Genomic DNA, 19974 nt, shown 5'->3' on the forward strand with positions numbered 1-19974 from the left:
ATACCTGTATAGTTGTTGCAGCTTAGAAAAGAACATATGCGTCGAACTTTAATGTCTCGCTGATTTGGATAGGCGGAGATATTGGCTATTGCCTTGTAAATCAGAATGCTTCAAGGATATCAGAAAGTTTACCCATTCATATTCAACTCCTTCCAATTAATTCAATTCCTTTTATTCCTTTTACACTTAATACGTTAACATATATCTTTACTTGTTAAACGGTTTTAAAAGTCCAAATGCTAATTTTCAATCTTTTGTTTATTTTCCACAAATGAAAAGAACGTCTGTATTGAAACCTCACACGCGTGACCTTTCTGTCAAAGAGTAAAAACCACAGCACACCAAACTCTCTTAACACAAAGTCAACAATGGCGTATTTAAATGGTATTACCTCGTTTCAATTTATGTATCACTTTTTATTCTAGAAGAGCTAATTTAACTAAATTTTAAAATTAAATTAGATTAATTTAATATTAAAATTTTATATATTGAAAATTATATGAAAAAGTACTATAAATTATAATTTTTTTAATATTAATTTGGTGGAAAAAAATCTTAAAATGTTGAATGAGGTTCGAATTTTGAAAAGCGAAAAGTGACACGCAAATTAGAAGAGTGAGTATTTAAATTATTAGCAATATGTATATCCACTACATAAAGGAATTCATGATCAATTCAACGAAGACAAATACTTAGAACGCCCTAGGAAAACTCCAAGATTGCCAGAAATGGAGGTCAAACGAAGAGCAGTAAAGAACCTCGTTATGAAACTAAGTTCCGTCTCAGAGCAAACACGAACTGAAGCAATCTGCGAACTCAGATTAATTTCCAAAAACGATTCCGACAGCAGACCGTTAATCGCAGACGCCGGCGCAGTTCCATACTTGTCGGAATCCTTGTATTCATCAAACAAGTTGTCTCAAGAGAACGCAACCGCCACGTTGCATAACCTCTCAATTTCCTCCAAAGAATTGTTAATGTCCACGCGCGGACTCCTGGACGCGCTCTCTCACGCGCTCCGAAACCCTAGTTCCCCTTTCGTTGCTCAGTGTGCTGCTGCAACCATCTTCAGCTTATTAACGTTTGAATCTTATCGGCCAATCATTGGGCACAAGAGGGATATACTTTTTGGGCTTATAGATATTATAAAGAACCCTAGTTCGGATTCAAGAACTGTTAAAGATGCGCTCAAAGCGCTTTTTGGTATCGCGCTTTACCCGTTGAATCGTGCTCAAATTATCGAGCTTGGAGCTGTAAATCCGTTGTTTTCGATGTTATGTAATGATGGTAGAGTTGGGATATTGGAAGATGTTACAGCTGTGATTGCTCAAATTGCGGGTTGTGAAGAGAGCTGGGAGGCGTTTAGGAAGATTTCAGGTGTTGGGGTGTTAGTGGATTTGTTGGATAGTTCTACTGGATCAAGCAGTAGAACTAAAGAGAACGCGGTTTCAGCCTTGCTGAATTTGGTGCAATGTGGCGGTGAAGAGACGGTCAATAGTGTTCGAGGTGTAGTTTTAGGGGCAGTGGATGGTATTATTGAAGTGGCGGAAAATGGAACGGATAAAGGGAGGAGCAAGGCGATGGCGTTGTTGAAGATACTTGATGCAAGTTCTTGTATGTTTCAAGAGGAGGAGGGGATGGATTGCTTATCGAATCACTCATTATGAGTATGTCAAATACATCTATATGGTTATGCTTGTAAATGCCTTTTTTGTGTTTGTACTCTTTCTGTTATTATAAACAGTGAATGGGGTTTGAAAATGCATTAATGTGGTTGAAACTTGGAAGAATTAGTTTGGATTGACTGCTAACTAAAACAAATTGAATAACCACTTGATTTGTATTTTCCCTTTTCCTATTTCTAATTTTTGGATGCAACATTTCTTACAAATTTTAGGCGTTTCTTATTTTGTATTAACAGAATATTCAGAAATGTATTGCAGTCGCTAGATAGTTCAAAAGGACTATTGCATTACCTGCTTGATGATAAAGTTATTGCCTCTGGGAGTGAAAACCAGAGAGCAGAGAATAGTTCAGTCAATTGAGTATGGACTTTACTATTGGATTTGATCGACCTGAATACAATTATACATACAAGACGGTTGGCCCATTTTTATGTGTGCCATTTCAGTATCCTTCATAACTTACAACAGTAGTTTGGTGGTTCATCATCGATGTGTAGCTTTAATAGGTGTAACTCATTACTTGTTATTCACAGTACAAAAAGACATTTGACTCGGGGCTTTACATTTAAGTGTCTAAACCCAGCAACTTCCGTTTCTTTTTTTTCTCTCAGGCCTTTGAAATATGTGTTATGCTTATTTCAAAATAAGTAGTTGTTCAGTCTGTTTTTCTTCAACCAGTTTGATGCTTTCAGATGAACAACATTTAACCTTATGGGCGGGGTCAGTATTATGTTTACAAGTGGGAACAACAGGGTGTCGTTGGTTATCACGGCAGTCTAACGGGCCTGATCAAACAAATTATGTTTACCATTGGGAACATATTACTCCTTAAACTTGTGACAACTCGAACATAGTAGGGTAAAGCAGATAAGAATGAGCTGACAAGTACAAAATATGTTCTCCTCTCTCAGCCGCATTGCCACATGATTAAATGTGGGACTCGGCGCAAATTCAATTAAGAATTTTGACTAAGCTGAGTTTAATTTGATTTTTCTGCTTTAAAATTGTTTTAAAATTGACATTAGAGAGTTTGACTAAGTTGAGTTCTATTTGATTGTTCTCTGCTTTATTGACTTATTGTTACCTAAAAGCCATGAACTTTTTCCAAAAGACTTCCACCTTTCTCTCTTCATGAATGTTACATTAATGTTCACTTAGCCTAGCATAAAAATTAAGCTTTTCCTTCCATTCTAAATACATGAGAGATGGACTTACTTTCCTCTTTTCTCCTTTTTATCTCTTTGTTAAGCTTAAATTATACTCTGTTGTTACTAACTCCACAGGAGGAAGAACCCTTTGTATCTTGGGAGAAAGGCGCTGTGTAGTTGTAGCAGGACTATCCTGTTAGATGCATACTTGCACAGAACCTTTTTCCCCCTTTGTTTCTCAAAATAGTATCTTCTGCATCCCCCTTGCTCTCTGCTGCAACGAATGGATAAGCCTGTGAAGGTGATGCTGCAGAGCATTAACCTTCTAGTGTGGGGGTTGTGCAATGTGCGTGACTTGGCTGCAGCACGTGCTACAATCTCCATACGTGAGGCTTCTGCTCAAAATGTTGTCAGCTAAAGAGGTACTAAGGGCTAGAAACAACTGAAGAAATTAGGAAAAAATAGTGGTGACCTTAGGCTATTGATGAAATTTTTGGAAGTATATGAAATAGAGTTAGAGAAAGATTAAGAATCATAGAAGACTACTAATTCTATTAAAAGTGATACATTTTACATTTATAAGCCAGTATAAGCCAGTCATAGGTCTTGCTGAAGAGAAGAACACGTGATATCAGATTTCTCTCTCCCCCAAAGGCTCGTACAGTACTCTCACTATCTTGTTCCCATCTCATACATATTCTAAAAACATATGTTTCAATTATAAAATCAAAATAAAAGCATAACAGGCTGACTTTGTGGGGCTATTTTGTAGATTCTTTTTCATGTGTAATATATGGTACAACAAATATTCATAAGGTTTAGAAGGGGACAAGAGAGAATAGAGGGTGGAAAGGAAAGGAGACGGTGTTACTCGATAATGACTCCTGAATACTCAAGAAAGCCTACCTTACAATAAAAAATTACGCATACTCAAGAAAATTCCGAGAATCTAACCTGGGTTGAATCAGAGGTTGCCTCCGACGAAGAGAATTCTGGTGACCAATGCAACTGCTGTACAGATGATTAATCACATATCAGCTTGACTAATTTTTTTTTGAGAAAGAGATGAAAAGGAAAGGATAAGTATATGAGTTGATTTGTTGAGTATTGTGGTTGATTAGATTGGTTCTGACTTCTTGTCTTGTAACCAGGCTGTAGTTGAGTAATCTCATACCAATTAGTTTAATTCGGGGAAAAACATTTGAGTTGATTTGTGTTTGCACATGATACAGTTAGAGTAGATTGGTTTGTAACTCACTGCTTTATAATTGATTAATTACATGTTAACTTTGATTAATTCTAGGACACCTGAGCTGATTCATTTTGTTTGCATATATTGTGGCTAGATTGCATTGGTTTCTGCATGTTTAACAACTAAAACCCACTATTTAGTGGTGGATAAGTTCTACAAGGAAAGTGGAAAACAGTGTAGACAGCAACTTAGAATTATCAAATCCTGACAAAAGTTGGTGAAGCTTAAGAAATTATTAAAAATTGTACTCAGCATCCCCGAAAGATATCTTGATGTGGTTAGTTGCTCCATCTGGAGAAAATCTGAGAACTGCTCCAGGAATATCAAAGTTCAAAGGTGTGAAAATGAGTACAGTAGATGGACGTTGAGATCTTTATCTGTAAGTACCTTGACTAGCTTTACAGCTAGTTCTTTTGCTTAAGTTCCGACCCTTCTGTATGGATTGAATACCTTAGGTAGTCTTAAGCTTGTTACTTAAGCAAATTTACCTTGAGGTGATATCATTAAGCATCATCACACAATCTTGAACTTGCTTCTCTAGCAATTTGGAGCTTATAGGATGCGTTGTTGCAATATATTCATGTTTGTGTTTTCAGTATTTCTTGAATTTGTTTGATACTAACGGCATAGTTGTCTTCCGTTGTCCTTCCCTCATAGAAAAATGAGGTACCTAGACTTATTAGAACAAGAAATGAGGTACCTAGCGTCTTTACTGGTCTCGGCCAAGGTTCCAACACTTTCCGCTAGCCTTGTCCACAGAGGCGTATCTAGCCTACAAGGTGGGGGTTCAACTGAACCCCAGACTTTTGACGCGGAGCCTAAATTTATGTGTAAAAAATTACTAAAATTGTAATAAATAGTAGATATGAAACCTAACTTTAAAAATATAATGGGTTCAATGCTAAAATTCTTAAGATTGAACCCATAAAATTTAAATCTTGGATCTGCCTCTGCTTGTCCATTTCTAGAAAATGTGGTTTAGTTGCTCAAAATGCATTGACTATCTGATCTATTAACCAATTGCCAATTTATGAACTAGGCAACTCCAAATTGCTTTTTGGTGCATGGAAGTATGTTTTTAAGGAATTTGTTTCTATCCTTTCAATATTTGTTGTTCCTTCTTTGCACTCTTTTTCTTGTTTGCTCGATGTGTGTGTGTGTGTGTGTGTGTGTGTGAGAGAGAGAGAGAGAGAGAGAGAACCAGATAGTGTGTTTGTGTTGTTGAACGAATGGCCCTATACCTTTCCCTTCCATTTGAGTTCATGCTGATCTGGCTTTCAGTTTGTTCTACTGTCTTAACATTCGTAGCAAGAGAGAGTTCTATATAGAGACAATACTGATTTGACACAAATCTCTGTGCGAAGAGGTAAGTTGTCTGTAGACTTAAGAGTCTATTTGGATGGGCTTATAACTTATGTGCTTAAAAACACTTTTTAATCTTACCTGAACACTACAAAAGTGCTTAAAGGCTATTTTGGCTTAAAAGCACCTAACTAAGCCGAACCAAACAGGCTCTCAGTACTGTTATACCTGGTACTAGTTATACACAATGAACACAAATTCACAGATTATCCACTATTTTCTGTTGAGACTTTCAGCAACAGAGGCAAATTGAAGTGCGTTTGTACCTCATAACACATGAAGAAATGCTCGTTGGTGCCCTAATGTTCGAGCAGTGCCTGCTTTTGCATGTTATTTGAGCCTTCTTTTTTCTTCTCTTCCCCTACCCATTGCCGTGGGTGTGCGGTGAATCTAGGTTATTTTGGGTTGGGGAGGGCAATTCGGTAAGGGGAAAGGAAGGAAAGAGCTTAGTGAGTATCGAGCCTAATCCTCTTTCCTTCCTTGGATTGAGAGTTGTAGTCAAGTACTTTTACTTAGTTATTGTCACTCAAGCCTCATGCTAAAAGAGGTTCAGCAGAAGCGTCAAGATTACCCTCTGTTTGTCTCTTTGTTTCTGATGAGGTGCAAAAAATCCTATTGAAATCAGTAATGAGTTTGCTATACTAGTTGTTGACGCTACTAGTTGGGTTTAGATCCCCTCCACTTAGCTTCCTCCAGTTTTTGTACAATAGAATTTTTAATAATGTTGATTAATGTACCCTACATAAGGACTAACTCTAGTGTTAGACATGGGTTTAGATACCATCCCACTAACCCTTACCTGATTTTTTGTCCTAATACATTTTCTTGTCTTCCCTCTTTTCTTTCCATGTTTCGTGCTCTTAGACGGAAGTACTGACAGGTGCATGATCACCTCCTCGGATACTAGATGCTTCTATTTCTTATTTGTAGATTAAGATGTTATTAGGTAACAGAAGGCTGTCAGAACTCCATTTTAATCGTCTTCTACTCTTCTGTCCAGACTTCTATGCCATAGGTAGCTGTTCCCCTATCTTGACTTGCTTCAGAATCCATTCTTCAGTACTATCCAGCAAATTATAGCTGGCTTTGCATAACTGTCGAGGCAGCCCGGTGCACAAAGCATCCCGTGTTAGGAGGGTTCAGGAAACTTTGCACAACTATCGATGTTTTTTATGCACAAAACTCAGTCAATTGTGTACTAAAACAGAAGAATCGAACACGCACTGTAACAAAGGAACTTACTGATAACTAGAATATGTTGATAAATTGAAAGAAAAGGTAGCCAGCCAGTGCCCAGTAGTATAAGCCTTTCATGGAGAAAGATCTTGCCATCACCTCATAATATCTTTGGGTTGATAGTCCTCACGTGTACGTGAAAAGTCAGCAAAACGGTGGAGAATTAGCAAAAAGGTTGAAAAGGAGAGCGGAAAGGGCCCTAAAAGTAAAAAAGGAGCAGCTAATAAGTTGGAATGACGAAAGCGCATTGGCTAGTGGGCAAAAGGAAGAGAAAATCATTGAGGAGAGTGCAAAAAACTTTTAAAAGGTTAAAAAAAAAAAAAAAAAAAAATTGAAAGGGATATCAAACCTAAATTGTGTAGGAGCTCATTAGATAATCTTTTTGTATTATTCTAGAGATTGTTTTTCAAAAGTTTTCTCAATCTTTGAAAATTCTTATTACTCCTATCTCATGTTGTCTGAAAAGTTTATAGCTTTTTCCACAATATTTTTCAGTGAAAAGTTTTTACTTCCCTCACATAATACTCACACATCTGTCAAAAACTTTGAATTGTCCAAACAAAATTCTCAAAATACTTTTCCTAAAGGTTGTCCAAACGGCTAAAATTTCCACTCTTAGGAATTAGGACAAAATGAAAAATGATAAAATAATAAAAGATATCTTTTAGTTCCATAGAGTTTTATGGAAACTCAATTGCTTTAGAGAGGACCAGCACAGAGATTAGTGAATTGGATCCCGAATTTTTTTCTTCTCAATATAGCGTTTTCAGTTTACAGTGTTTTTTGTCTGATTTATGCTTTAATTTCATGTTTTCTATAACATTATTGAAGGTAATCAATAACTAAATATCAACAGTTAATATTTAATCCAAATGACATATACCTGGAATAGTTACAAATGCTTTGGCTAATTAATAATATCAACAGTTAATATTTAATCTAAATGACATATACCTGGAATAGTTACAAATGCTTTGGCTAAAGTTAATTATCTTTGCATCTCTTAAGTGGACGGTATACTTTGAGGTCTCAAAGTGCTTACTGCTCATTGATACTCCAATACTAAAAAGTGAGATTATCTCATTTCACAAAAATTAGAAAAAGCAAGAGAATGGCAGGGAATCCAGTCTTCACTCCTCCTTGTCTTACCGATCCAATTAATTCGAATTCATATAATAAAATATTTACTTAAAAAAAAGGAAGCATTCTCTACTAAAAATTAATTTTAATTTTCAAAACTTAATTTTAATTTTCAAAACTTTGAATTGAATTTTAAATTTCAATTAAAGGTGAAGAGATTTTATCTATACCGCTAACGTCCTTTGGTTATGCTAAAATGGCACGGGATGGTGTTGATAAAATGAAGTGGGTGACAGTCCCACGTGACTGACCACCAATTATCGGTGGATGTCATGGTTGGCTTCATATCAACGCTAACAGCCAAAAGATATATGCCCAAAATCACATTACAAAAGTCACAAAACCAACACGTACATATTCACTAAAAAGATAACACTAACAAAAAGTTGGCAAAAAAGTTGGATTACCATCATTAACTCATTTGACAAAGTTAACACTGTTGCCCCCTCTAGTCTCTACTCCTTTCGTTTGGTTAGGCACTATAACTTGGCCTTTTCCTCCATTTTCCACCTCTTATGCTATTTCTTTTCATTTTCAGTAATATGCCAGGGTGCTCCTCTCTTACAGAGTTACAGTCTCCCACTTTTGTTTGACAAATTAGGTGAAAAGAAACCAGTGAACTGCACAAAAGCTTAAGCGTATAGAGTGAAATTTATACTTGACAAATTCAGCTTGAAGTACAAACTTTTTTTACCAAATGTTCAACTATTTTCTTTCATATGATAATAGATATATTAGTGAAAGAGAACTGTATTTGGACATACCCGTGAGAGTATTTCAATCTCTTTTTATTATTATTTTTATTTAATATGAGTACAAGTACACACACACATTGGTAATGTATCTATCTGACTATCTCCTTTCCGCAATATGTATAGTGAGTTAGAGAATAATTAAGTCTTTTGAGCAATTAATTAGGACGATTAAGATATGCCGCGTCCATTTAAAATCTTTAAACAGTCACAGCTGTCGAACGGCGAGCATAAGTTTGATTCGGTTATTACGGTGTGAAATTCGTTCAATATCTTAGAACAATCTAATAACAAGATTTTGTTATGTCACTCTCTTTATTCTAGAAATTCCATGATTCACCTTAATGCATAAGAATCCTAAAGTTGACAACCTATAGAAACAACAAGAGTTGCTCAAAAACCTACGCTAAACACTTTCCTGCCTTTTGGCAACTCGAACCTTTATTTTATCATCGAGAAATTGTCGAGAATCAATGGTGGTGATGTACTATTCGAAATTCGATTGATAACATATTTAATTTTTTCCCCCACTTAAGAATATGTTTCTGCTGTGGTAGAATTCGAGTTCGTAATGTGCGTCTAAATCACATTTGAGGAACTGCACTTGTACCACCATTTGGCTAAATTTATAAACCGGTTAAATGAGCTAATAAACGTTATTTGACTTATCTACGCATTTGATAAACATCAGAATTGCTTATAAGCCAAGTGTTTATAAGTCAAAATCAGTTAAAAGACATAAATTGATCACCCTCAATTTATGATTTTGCAGCTTATAAACACTTTTAATTTGATCAAGTCTTTTATGATTTTATCTCTAATATCTTTTGTAATCTCCAAAATACTCTTCCTATGACATAACTTTTGATTATCTCTCAATTCTATTTTGGTTATTCATTCTTTTTGTGTAAGAATACTTTAAATTTAATTTTTGTCAATAGCTTTAATTTTACGCCTCTTTACCAAACATACTTCCACTAATTAGTATCTATTTTAGACTTTTATCTAAGTAATTATTTATTTATAATATCAACTTTAATACTTGATTATTTTTTTTCAATACTTAATACTTATGGCTACTTTTAATTAACTAACTTAAACGGTTTCTAAAACTCCACTCGAATTAATTAGCTATTGTTTCACCTTTTTCTCCCTTTAACTATAGTGGCTTGACCTCCCATCATTTCACCTCTTCTTTCTACCTCTCAATTCCTCTCCCCCGTATTGTCTTTCTTACCGGTCTCAAATATAATTCGCGGCTAAGTATAACAGCTAGACTAGAAAAACTCTTTAGGAATGAAAGAGGATTAGATAATACTAATGGATCATAAAGTAGCTGGGAATCATCAAAATCAAGAAATCTCTAACACAGATGATTTCTCAACGAGGATTATTAAGCCGCAAAATTACCATGCTGCCACTGGCACTGGGAACAGTGATAGACTGAAGAGAGATGAATGGAGTGAAGGTGCAGTTTCGTGTCTTCTCGAAGCTTATGAAGCGAAATGGATACTCCGTAACAGAGCTAAGCTTAAAGGACAAGACTGGGAGGACGTCGCCAAACACGTGTCCGCGCGTGGTAATAACACGAAATCGCCTAAAACTCAGACGCAGTGTAAGAACAAAATTGAGTCTATGAAGAAGAGGTACCGATCGGAATCTGCTACTGCTGCTGATGCTTCTTCGTGGCCGCTTTATCCTCGACTCGACCTTTTGTTACGTGGAAATAACGCGTCTGCGGCTTCATCTTCTCTAATTCCTCCTCCGCCGCCGCCGCCTCTGCCGACGCTGCCTAATACTAATTGTGTGATCGACGTCGTGGAACCACCGCAGCCACCGGCGGTACAACCTCCACCTCCGGCTCCGGTGGCTTTGCCTGTTGGGAATGGTGATCAGAATTCACATGGTTCTAATGGTCTTGATAGAGGAGCAAAGGTTAGTTTAGTTGATCATACTATGCTTCCATTTACTAGTTTGATTGGTTTCAATTTAACTAACTTTGGTTGTTCATTATTTCAGTTAAAGAAAAATACTAATTCCGTCCCACTTTTCTTTTCCATCTCTGTGTCTTTTCTATATTTAATAAGTTTATAATTCAAACATACTACATAGTAAGTTTGTAATCACAAGATTTAAAAGATATTTTATTACATGATACCCATATTTAATTTAGGATTACAAGATTTAAAAGTTTTTCCTTATTTTTTAAACTCCATGTCTATCAGATGGTGCCCCGTAAATTGGGATGGAGGGAGTAATTTTTAAGTTCAAATAATTATGATCTGCCTTTTTTGCTCTGATTTTTTACGCCTTTTTGTATCCTTTGTAGTAAGTAAATTCAAGAGAGTCGAAAATATACTTAACGCTACTGAGATTCAAAAAATGATTCAACTCTAATCGGTTAGCTGAAATAATTGTATAGAAAGAGATTAACCGTCTGTGCTTAAAATGATATTCTTGCATTATAAGTACTCAATAAATTTGAACCCCACCTTTTGCATAAAGAGCTTTTTATCAGGTACTTTTGTTTTTAATTAGGTGAAAGAGTAGTTCTGAACGTCCTATGCTTTCGTCTTCGATATGCAATCATCATAAAAATAATATTTTATTATTATTATTAATGAGATTGCACAAATAGTTATATACGCACAAGAAACCACCTACCAACTAAGGGAGCTCAGTCATAAGCCATTTCACTAACAAATAGTATCCCGGAAGGGTATATATTTAACGTAGAACACCGTTCCATGTACTGATGTGTATATTAGCTAAATTATCATTGGAAGGTTATATAGGGAGAAAAAAGAAAGTTACAAGTCTAGTTTTCTTTATTTTAAATATGTGAAAAGGGATTACTTTGCCAACATTGTTTTCAATTTTAACCTTCTCATTTTATCCTTAGTCATACTTTATAGGAAGGACATGTTACAAGACCAAGATTCGAATGATATATTTGATATGTTACCCCCATTTTTAGTTTCAAACTGTAAGATTCAACAAATTCTTTTACATTCTTTAAGTACAAGTCCAGTCAAATTAAGTCACAAAAAATAAAACAGGGGGAAGGAGCACTACAACTAACATAACAGCTAGCTGAAAAATGTTAGTCAGCTAGGGTAGTGTCTTAGCGGGCAATGACTTTCTCTAATAGGGGCTTAGTTCTTTAAGCTCTGTCTATTAGCAACAAGGAAATCAACTTGCACGTTAGTGGAAGTTACTAATAAAACCATGCTTTATAAAATTGTGCATGCTATTAAGTTGTGCAGTGTCTTTTATAAGGAGCATGAAAGTGGCCTATTTCTTTTCTTCAGGAAGACATAATGGATACCAAATTATCGGACAATGCAGCAGCACCAGACAAAAACGCAACGGCGGCTACAAATAGCAGCAGCACGCCAGCACTCTACAGCGACAAGAGCAAGTCGAAGAACGTTAAATTGAGATCAAAGAAGCGAAAGAGGGCGGCACCGGAAGGGTGGGAAATCGGAGAGAGCATACGTCTGCTAGCTGAAGTAGTCGTAAGGTCAGAGCAAGCACGAATGGAGACGATGAGAGACATTGAAAGAATGAGAGCTGAAGCTGAGGCCAAAAGAGGAGAAATGGACCTTAAGCGAACTGAGATCATTGCGAACACTCAGCTTGAGATTGCTAAGCTCTTTGCTAGTATTACCAAAGGATCAGTTGACTCTTCATTGAGAATTGGAAGAAATTCACCATGAGCAAATAATACTCTGGAAATTAAAATAACCTTATCTCCGTCTATAATTTGGTGATATCTTCTTGACCCAGCCACTGCCTAAATGTGGAGGACATTTTATTTAGATTAGTAATAACTACCACTTTCATTCTCTTGCTGATTTGTATCTTATATAAAAGGACTTTACGATATCACTTCTTCCTCTCTTAATCATTATGTGAAGAAGATAAGAGGAATAAATTAAATCAATCCGTCTAACTGTGTGTTAATCTTAAATTAGCTAAAATTTTTGGGTGTGCATAATCTGGTGTATGCTGAATTAGCGAATCGAAATTTACATTCTTAGTTAAGCTCGCATTAACATTGAGAGATTGTATGTTTATAGCTAGATAGATTTCCTTCCTTTGACTTTTTGACTTTAGGTTATCTTTTTCATCAAGAAAAATAATTTTTGATTTTAGGTTTATCTTATCCATTTTTATCACATCAAGTTATCATAGTATTGCACCATAAACTGACGAACAGGGCGGCCCAAGGGTAAGGTCTAGTAAAGTATTTGCTTTATGCCTCCAAAATTTTGAGGCCCCAATATTTTTTAATAGTGAACTTTATGATTTTATTTTCTCCTAGACAATATTGAAGATTGCAAAATAAAAATATAAAATATATATTAAAAAATAACTAAAGAAAAACTACTTGCTCCTATTTTTTAACAAGAATATTTTAGAACTTTGAACTAAACTACCCAAATCTTCATGTTAATAAATAAAGTTTCTTCAACAACATCCAAGGTAATGTATTGAAAACACATGGCTAATATCTTGTTAACTTGAATTAATCTTAATAAATTTATAATGTGAAGTAAAAGGCTCTATATTTATTAAGGATAATATATTAAAACAACAAGTATTAAAAAAAGGACAACACTAAATGTTTTTTTGTATATGCATATATTTAAGGCTTAAAGATTAAATTTTAGCTTTAGGCCACTAATTTATTGAGACACCCTTGATCTTGATGCTATTGATGGCGTAAATATTGATGGCATCAATATTGTTACTACTGATGACATCAATCTTGTTCTTTGCGGTTCTTGGTGGACATCCTGTTCTCGCGGAAAATCATGTGCCAAATCTTGGCCAAGTTATTGTTCCTGCTGAAGTTCTGGATATGGTGAAATATCTGGGTGGTATCAGAGATACAATCTCCGCATTACAAAAGTTATTGACCCACTTAGACATAAATAAACACAGGAGTGCTCTAGCCATGCCAAAAAGAGAAGCTTTTCTCACGCAAACTGAAGCTCCGGTCAGTCCGCTAACAAGAATATTTGCGGTTCCCAAATACATTAAAATTGCATTTCAAGATATATTTGTATAAAAATTAAAATAAATTGAAAAAAAAAAGAGCTTTCAGGTGTTTAGGCGTTGTTAGCGCGAAGCATGTCATTAAAAACCCGGCACAGCCTGTAGCAATTGATTTGTCAAAACAGGAGATTATGGACTGCATTCCTCACAAGGACGGGCTTAAGATTACCTGGATATATAACTATATCTGAGACCATGGGGTCTACACTGAAGATGTATATGAGTATGAAGGTTTGGTCCATGGAGACTATAGGTGTTGGATGCACATGGGAAATCCTAAGTATAAGATTGCTAATTGGCCTTATCTTAAGGAGAAGGAGGCCTTGACTGCTTTAGCTTAACACCCATTAGCTGCAACCCTTCCTCTCTATAGGAGTTTGCAGGATTTTAGTCCTTCTAAGGATATTTATGAGTCTCTTCCTAGTGAAAAGCCAAAGTTGCAAGGTCGTTACTGTGTTACTGTTATTAGATTTGGGTCTGAATTTGTGGATGGCAAGCACAAGAAGTACTTCGTTATCAAGAACAAGTAGGACTTTAGATGGGGTTTGAATAGGTATGCTAGGGTCGAAGCCAATTTGCTCTCTGGATTTACTAGTCCAGAAGGTATTTATGTGGTGGAGACTTGAAAGAGCGATCTAACAACACTTTCTACTGTTTAATTATGTTTTAAATGTTCATTTTTCTTATTCTATTCAAGATGTATTGTTAACTCTTGTTATGGTTGACTAGTGTTGTTGTAATTATGCAATATCTTATCGTTTTTCTAGTTAAATGATTCATAATTCTTATCTTTAACGTAAGATAAGTTGTATTATTAATCGGATGTATTGAGATTGTAGTTTGTTACTTAGTTGTTACTTGACCTTCATTGGTAGTCTATTAGAGTGGGACAAGGAGACATTTGACAAGGCTAGAGACGAAGATAAAGCTGTACTCAATTCATGATCCATTAACTCTTACTTTCTTTGTTGTCTATTTTCTAGTTATTGTCGGAAGTGATACTATATACTGATTCTACTGTGTTCCATTTATATGATATATTTATTTTAACTTTTAAATATTTCAATTTATCATGACATGTTTAAAGCCACAGATATTGAAAATACTTTTGATTAAAAAAAATGTCTTGAGAATTTGTACTTTTTAGCATTTGCAAGTTGAATTTTCTCTTGTTGCTAAAAAAATCTCTGTCATTCGCTCCTTCTTCATCATCTTTTCTTTTGTAAATTTATTTACATCATTTGGTTTCTACAAAAAATTAAAGCTACTTCATAAGAAACCATTTGCTGATAAGTAATTTGAATTTATGTTATTTACCATATTGTTTTTGTTTTTCTGATGACGAGACATTGATTTATATTGGATATCATTTGAGCGTTATTTTTCTCGATTTTTGAAATAACAAAATGGTTTCTTTACTAGACATTTGGGCTGATTCTCATAGATTAAAATTTTGAAGCTTTTGTTTCAAATAGTTGTCATAAAACTTGATAATTAAGATGGAAAAACTAACTCAAAAATATTGAAGGTAAATTAATCTAGTCAAACAAAGAATATGTAGAAATTAAACTATATTTTTAGCAAATTGTCTAATTGGATGTGCTTTTTCAAGTGTTATTGGTTTTTTTTGTTGTTTTTGCAACTTTTTTCTAGACTAGAATTTAAATATTTAAATCAAGTGTGAGAAAAAAAAATTAAACCAAATTTATTTGTCTATTTACGAATAAAAAACCCAATAGATCTAATTGGATTGACCCGACCCGTCTTCCTATTCGAGCTTTGTGGCGAGTGACATATATATATATATATATATAGACACACACACACTAGTTGCAGTAGGCCCGTGCTAAGCCCGGGCCCAAACTCAAAATATAAAAAATATTACGTAACTTTTATCAAATAAGTATAATTTATGTCACATATGTTTACTACATAATTGATTTAATGTAATTGCAGGTTAAACATATCTGCTCCATAAATTTGCATAATTATTAAAGTTTCTTCGTCATATAATTGGGTAATTTTTAACAAAAAGAAATTATTTATGAGAAAGCACGTTTGGTTTGAAAATTAGCAAATATCAAAGGGACTTAAGTAATTTATTTTATGCTTAAGAGGATTACTTCTTAAGAATTAATTTAATTCTTCATATATATTTTATGCTTAAAAGGATTAGCTCCTAGTTAATCAAACATGATTATAAAGCTAATTCAATTTTGACTGATAATGCTACCTTCATCTTCAATACTATAAAACACCATTCAATAAATTTTACATGTTGTATTTGTAAGCATATGCGATCTCACTAAAGAAGTAAAATTTTGCAAGTTTAAACTAATAGAAAGAAAATGTTGGTGAGGAATACATTATGTGAGATATGGTTAAATATAAAGTAAGACCTAATAAATGCTTCAGTTGAAAAAGAAAATTTGGCACCAAAGTTACATAAATTATACCACTTTAAGAACAGATAATTTAAAAGGTACTTCCCCAGTTCATATTATATGATGTTTTTAGTTTGACCACACCCTTTAAAAAATCACTCACCCCTAAACTAAAATATCTTTAATTAAATGGTATCAATTTAATATTTCTTACTTATGTAACAATTCACTTATCAGAAATAGGGGTAAATTTTTTTAAAAATAATAATACCTGCTTAGTTATATAAATAATTATTTATTTTAAACTAAATACAAAAATTAAAATCACCATATAATATGGATTAGAAGAATAATCTAATAAGCACCAAGAAGAGATTTTTTAAAAAGTTACACAATCAATTTTTTGCACGGATTGCCCTTCTTTTGGGGTGGTCTTTAAATTTTGCCCCTCATATTTGTGTTCTTTAAGTTTTGCTTTCGCTTGGATACGAGGTTAGGTTCGAACCCGATTCGACGTAAAATAAAAAAAATAATTTCGCAAGACGGGGGGGGAGAGTGTATAGGATCCGGAAATACAATCCAGGAAAAACCAAAGTTATGCGGAGGGGGCGGACTTTGCCTTGAAACATTTTTTTTTTTTTTTTTAACTTTTCAAGGCACACTTTTAGTTAAGGCATACTTTTGGTTATGCTTTAATTTAAAAGTATACCCACATGGGCATAGTTCCTTAAGGAAAAATTTTGCCATAAGGCAAAACTAAATTATCTTGAGGAAAAGTTTATGCCCCCTCCCGGCATAACTTTAGTTTTTCCTTAAGGAAGTTATGGGAGGGCGAGACTTTGCCTTGAGAGACATTTTTTTTTTTTTTTTTTTTAAACTTTTAAAGGCACACTTTTAGTTAAGGCATACTTTTGGTTATGCCTTAATTAAAAGTATCCATAAAACATAGTTTAAGGAAAAATTTTGCCCCATAAGGCAAAACTAAATTATACCTTGAGGAAAAGTTATGCCCCCCTCAAGGCCTGCTTTGGTTTTCATAAGGAAGTTATGCGGAGAGCGAGACTTTGCCTTGAGACATTTTTTTTTTTTTTTTAAATTTTTCAAGGCACACTTTTAGTTAAGGCATACTTTTGGTTATGCGCCCAATTAAGTGCACGTAAGGCATAATTCTTAAGGAAAAGTTTTAAAAATAAACTAAATTATACCCATAGGCATAACTTTAGTTTTCCTTAAGGAAGTTATCTTGGGAGAAATGAGACTTTGCCTTGAGACATTTTTTTTAAACTTTTCAAGGCACACTTTTAGTTAAAGCATCTTTTGGTTATGCGCAATTAAAATCTGTAAGGCATGGTTCCTTAGGGAAAAGTTTTGCTCCATAGAGGCATAACTAAACTATGTCTTGAGGAAAAGTTATGCCCCTCTCAGGCATAACTTTAGTTTTCCTTAGGAAGTTATCTTGGGAGGCGGACACTCCCTCCAATTACTGCCTAAAAATTATTTCTTTATTTTATGCTTGAGCGGGGGTTCGAACCCAAAACTCAAGTATCAAGCTAAGGGCAAAAGCTTAAAGGCAGCAAATATGAAGGCAAAATTTAAAGACGCAAATATGAGGGCAAAATTTAAAGATCACCCCAAAGAAGGGCATTCTGCAGATGCCCTAATACACCAATTATAAAAGCCCATATGGGAAGTAGCCTTTAGTAATGAATGAGACAAAAATAAAAAAAATGAAAATATGCATGGACAAGTCAAAACACCCATATGTAAGATTCCTATAGGGTGCTTTGAGATGAGAGGACTACAAAAAATTCATATTGACACTTATATATAGTAGTAATATATATATATATAATAATGTGGCCATGGCCTATTTTCAAAATCTGCAAATGTATACGTATGAGATGATTGAGATATTTTGCAACAGTACACTATCTTCTATAGGGAGCATGAAATTAAAGTTGTAAAATTGTATCTTTATCAATCCATCGACTATGTCTCAGTAAATTAGCTAAAAACAGGTATACGTAGGGGTGTCCATAATTTGGTATATACTAAATTAATTATATGTACGGTATCTTTTGCAAGGAACATGAAATTAAAGTGACCTATTTTTGTCTTCAGGATGACATAATGGATGCAAAATTATTGGACAATGGAGTAGCACCACATCACAAAAACGCAACAGTGGCTACAAATAGCAGTGGAACACGCCGGCACTGTACATCAACAAGAGCTAGTCGAAGACCGTAAAATTCAGATCAAAGAAGCGAAAGAGAGCAGTGTGCGAGGGTGGGAAATAGGAGAATAGTAATAACAACCACTTCTATTTTCTGCAGATTTGTATCGTAAAGGACTTTACGATATCACTTCTTCTTTTCTCACTAATATATAAAAACGTTAAGAGGTAAAAATCAATCCTTCTAACTATATATGTCTCAATCTTAAATTAGCTAAAATCAGCTCTTTATAGGGGTGTGCATATATAATTTGGTAATTGGTATATATCGAATTGTCGAACCAAAATCGTAAATTTCGGTACTTCGATTTATGTTCTTAGTTAAGCTCGTGTTAATATGGAGAGATTGTATGTTTTTAGACTTCCCTTTATATGACTTCTTATCTTTGGATTTATCTTATCCATTTTTACCACATCAAATCATCATAGCATCACAAATGATCTTAAGAGACTCTCTCTTATTTTTTTCTCTATGTGTGCTAGTTGCACCTAGGGTGTCACAGCTAAATGACAAACACATACGGCAAATGTCCGATAATCCGAACCAAACGAGAAAAAAAAACCCGACTAGTGATTTGGTTTGACTTGGTTTGATTTTAAAAAAGAAAACCCGAAAACCTATTGGTTTGGTTTGTTTTAACTAAAAAAATCAATAGAAATCAATAAACCAACCCGACATTACATTATAAAATTTGAAACACATTTTATACATAGAAATATTTATTTATAATGTAATTTATAAATGTTTCTTTAACTTTTTCACAATTTTTTGTCTTTTAACATATTATTTCAAGCTTGGAATTAGGCTTTTGAATGGTTTAATGAGTTTTATAGCCCAATTATATTAGTAACTCAAATAAAACTCAACAAAAATCAAATCAATACTAATGCTAACAAAAGAAATTCATATCTAACAACGGAATGACAATAATTTTGATATCTATTCTTTAGTTTTATATTAGTTTTGAAAGTAAAAATGCATAACTTAATTTCATTTTTTTCTTTAATATTTAGTCATGTAATTAATACTTAGTAGCCGTACTTATTTTAGCATGACTTAGTACTTTTAGATTATGATCATTTTTTACATGCCTTATAAATTAGTTGTATTTATTGTAGCATGACTTAGTACTTTTAGATTATGATAATTTTATTTTATGCAATTTCATTAATTTTTTTCGTTGAATATTTTAGTACAATATCATCTCTCATCACGTTTTGTGTTATTTTCTTAATAAATATCTTAATTAGATCGTTGTATCTTACTAGGACTAAAGAAATATTTGAAGTATAAGTTATATGTTTTGTATGAAGACTTTACCGGAAAAAACCCAAAAACCCAAAAAAAGCGAGAAAACCTTGAGGTTGAAAAACCCGACTTTTGTTGGTTTGGTTTGATTTATAGATTTAAAAAACCCAATACGATTGGTTTGGTTTGGTTTGGTCTTTAAAAAGCGAAACAGAAGCTTTGTACACTTTTTAGTTGCACCCCTTGTATAATGTAGTTATTCAAACTCTCTCATTACTTTACATTCATCGTGACATTAAAACTAGCTTCCACAGTTTCACGATATTTTTTTTGTGAATAAATTTGAACATTAATTCTCATATAATATTATTGGTTTCATGTTTATATGATTTGCCTTTCATTTTATTAGATACTTCGGATTTCATATCACTCTACTATTTTTAATATTTTATTTATTCATCATCAT

At 34.0% G+C, this 19974-nt stretch overlaps 2 protein-coding genes across 2 annotated transcripts; both read left to right on the forward strand.

Moving 5' to 3' along the window:
* Window positions 1–560: 560 nt before the first annotated feature.
* On the forward strand, window positions 561–1845 carry LOC132063717 (U-box domain-containing protein 11). Its single transcript, XM_059456398.1, has one exon. It carries the CDS (start codon window positions 729–731, stop codon window positions 1665–1667), a length of 939 nt encoding a protein of 312 aa, XP_059312381.1. The 5' UTR covers window positions 561–728; the 3' UTR covers window positions 1668–1845.
* A 7881-nt stretch (window positions 1846–9726) lies between these two features.
* Window positions 9727–12463, forward strand: LOC132063718 (trihelix transcription factor ASIL2). The gene is made up of 2 exons (XM_059456399.1): window positions 9727–10510; window positions 11887–12463. The coding sequence occupies exons 1-2, from the start codon at window positions 9896–9898 to the stop codon at window positions 12292–12294; spliced, it is 1023 nt and encodes a 340-aa protein (XP_059312382.1). The 5' UTR covers window positions 9727–9895; the 3' UTR covers window positions 12295–12463.
* The last annotated feature ends 7511 nt before the right edge of the window (window positions 12464–19974 follow it).

The sequence above is a fragment of the Lycium ferocissimum genome, chromosome 7 (genome assembly GCF_029784015.1).
Source record: "Lycium ferocissimum isolate CSIRO_LF1 chromosome 7, AGI_CSIRO_Lferr_CH_V1, whole genome shotgun sequence".
Taxonomy (NCBI): domain Eukaryota; kingdom Viridiplantae; phylum Streptophyta; class Magnoliopsida; order Solanales; family Solanaceae; genus Lycium; species Lycium ferocissimum.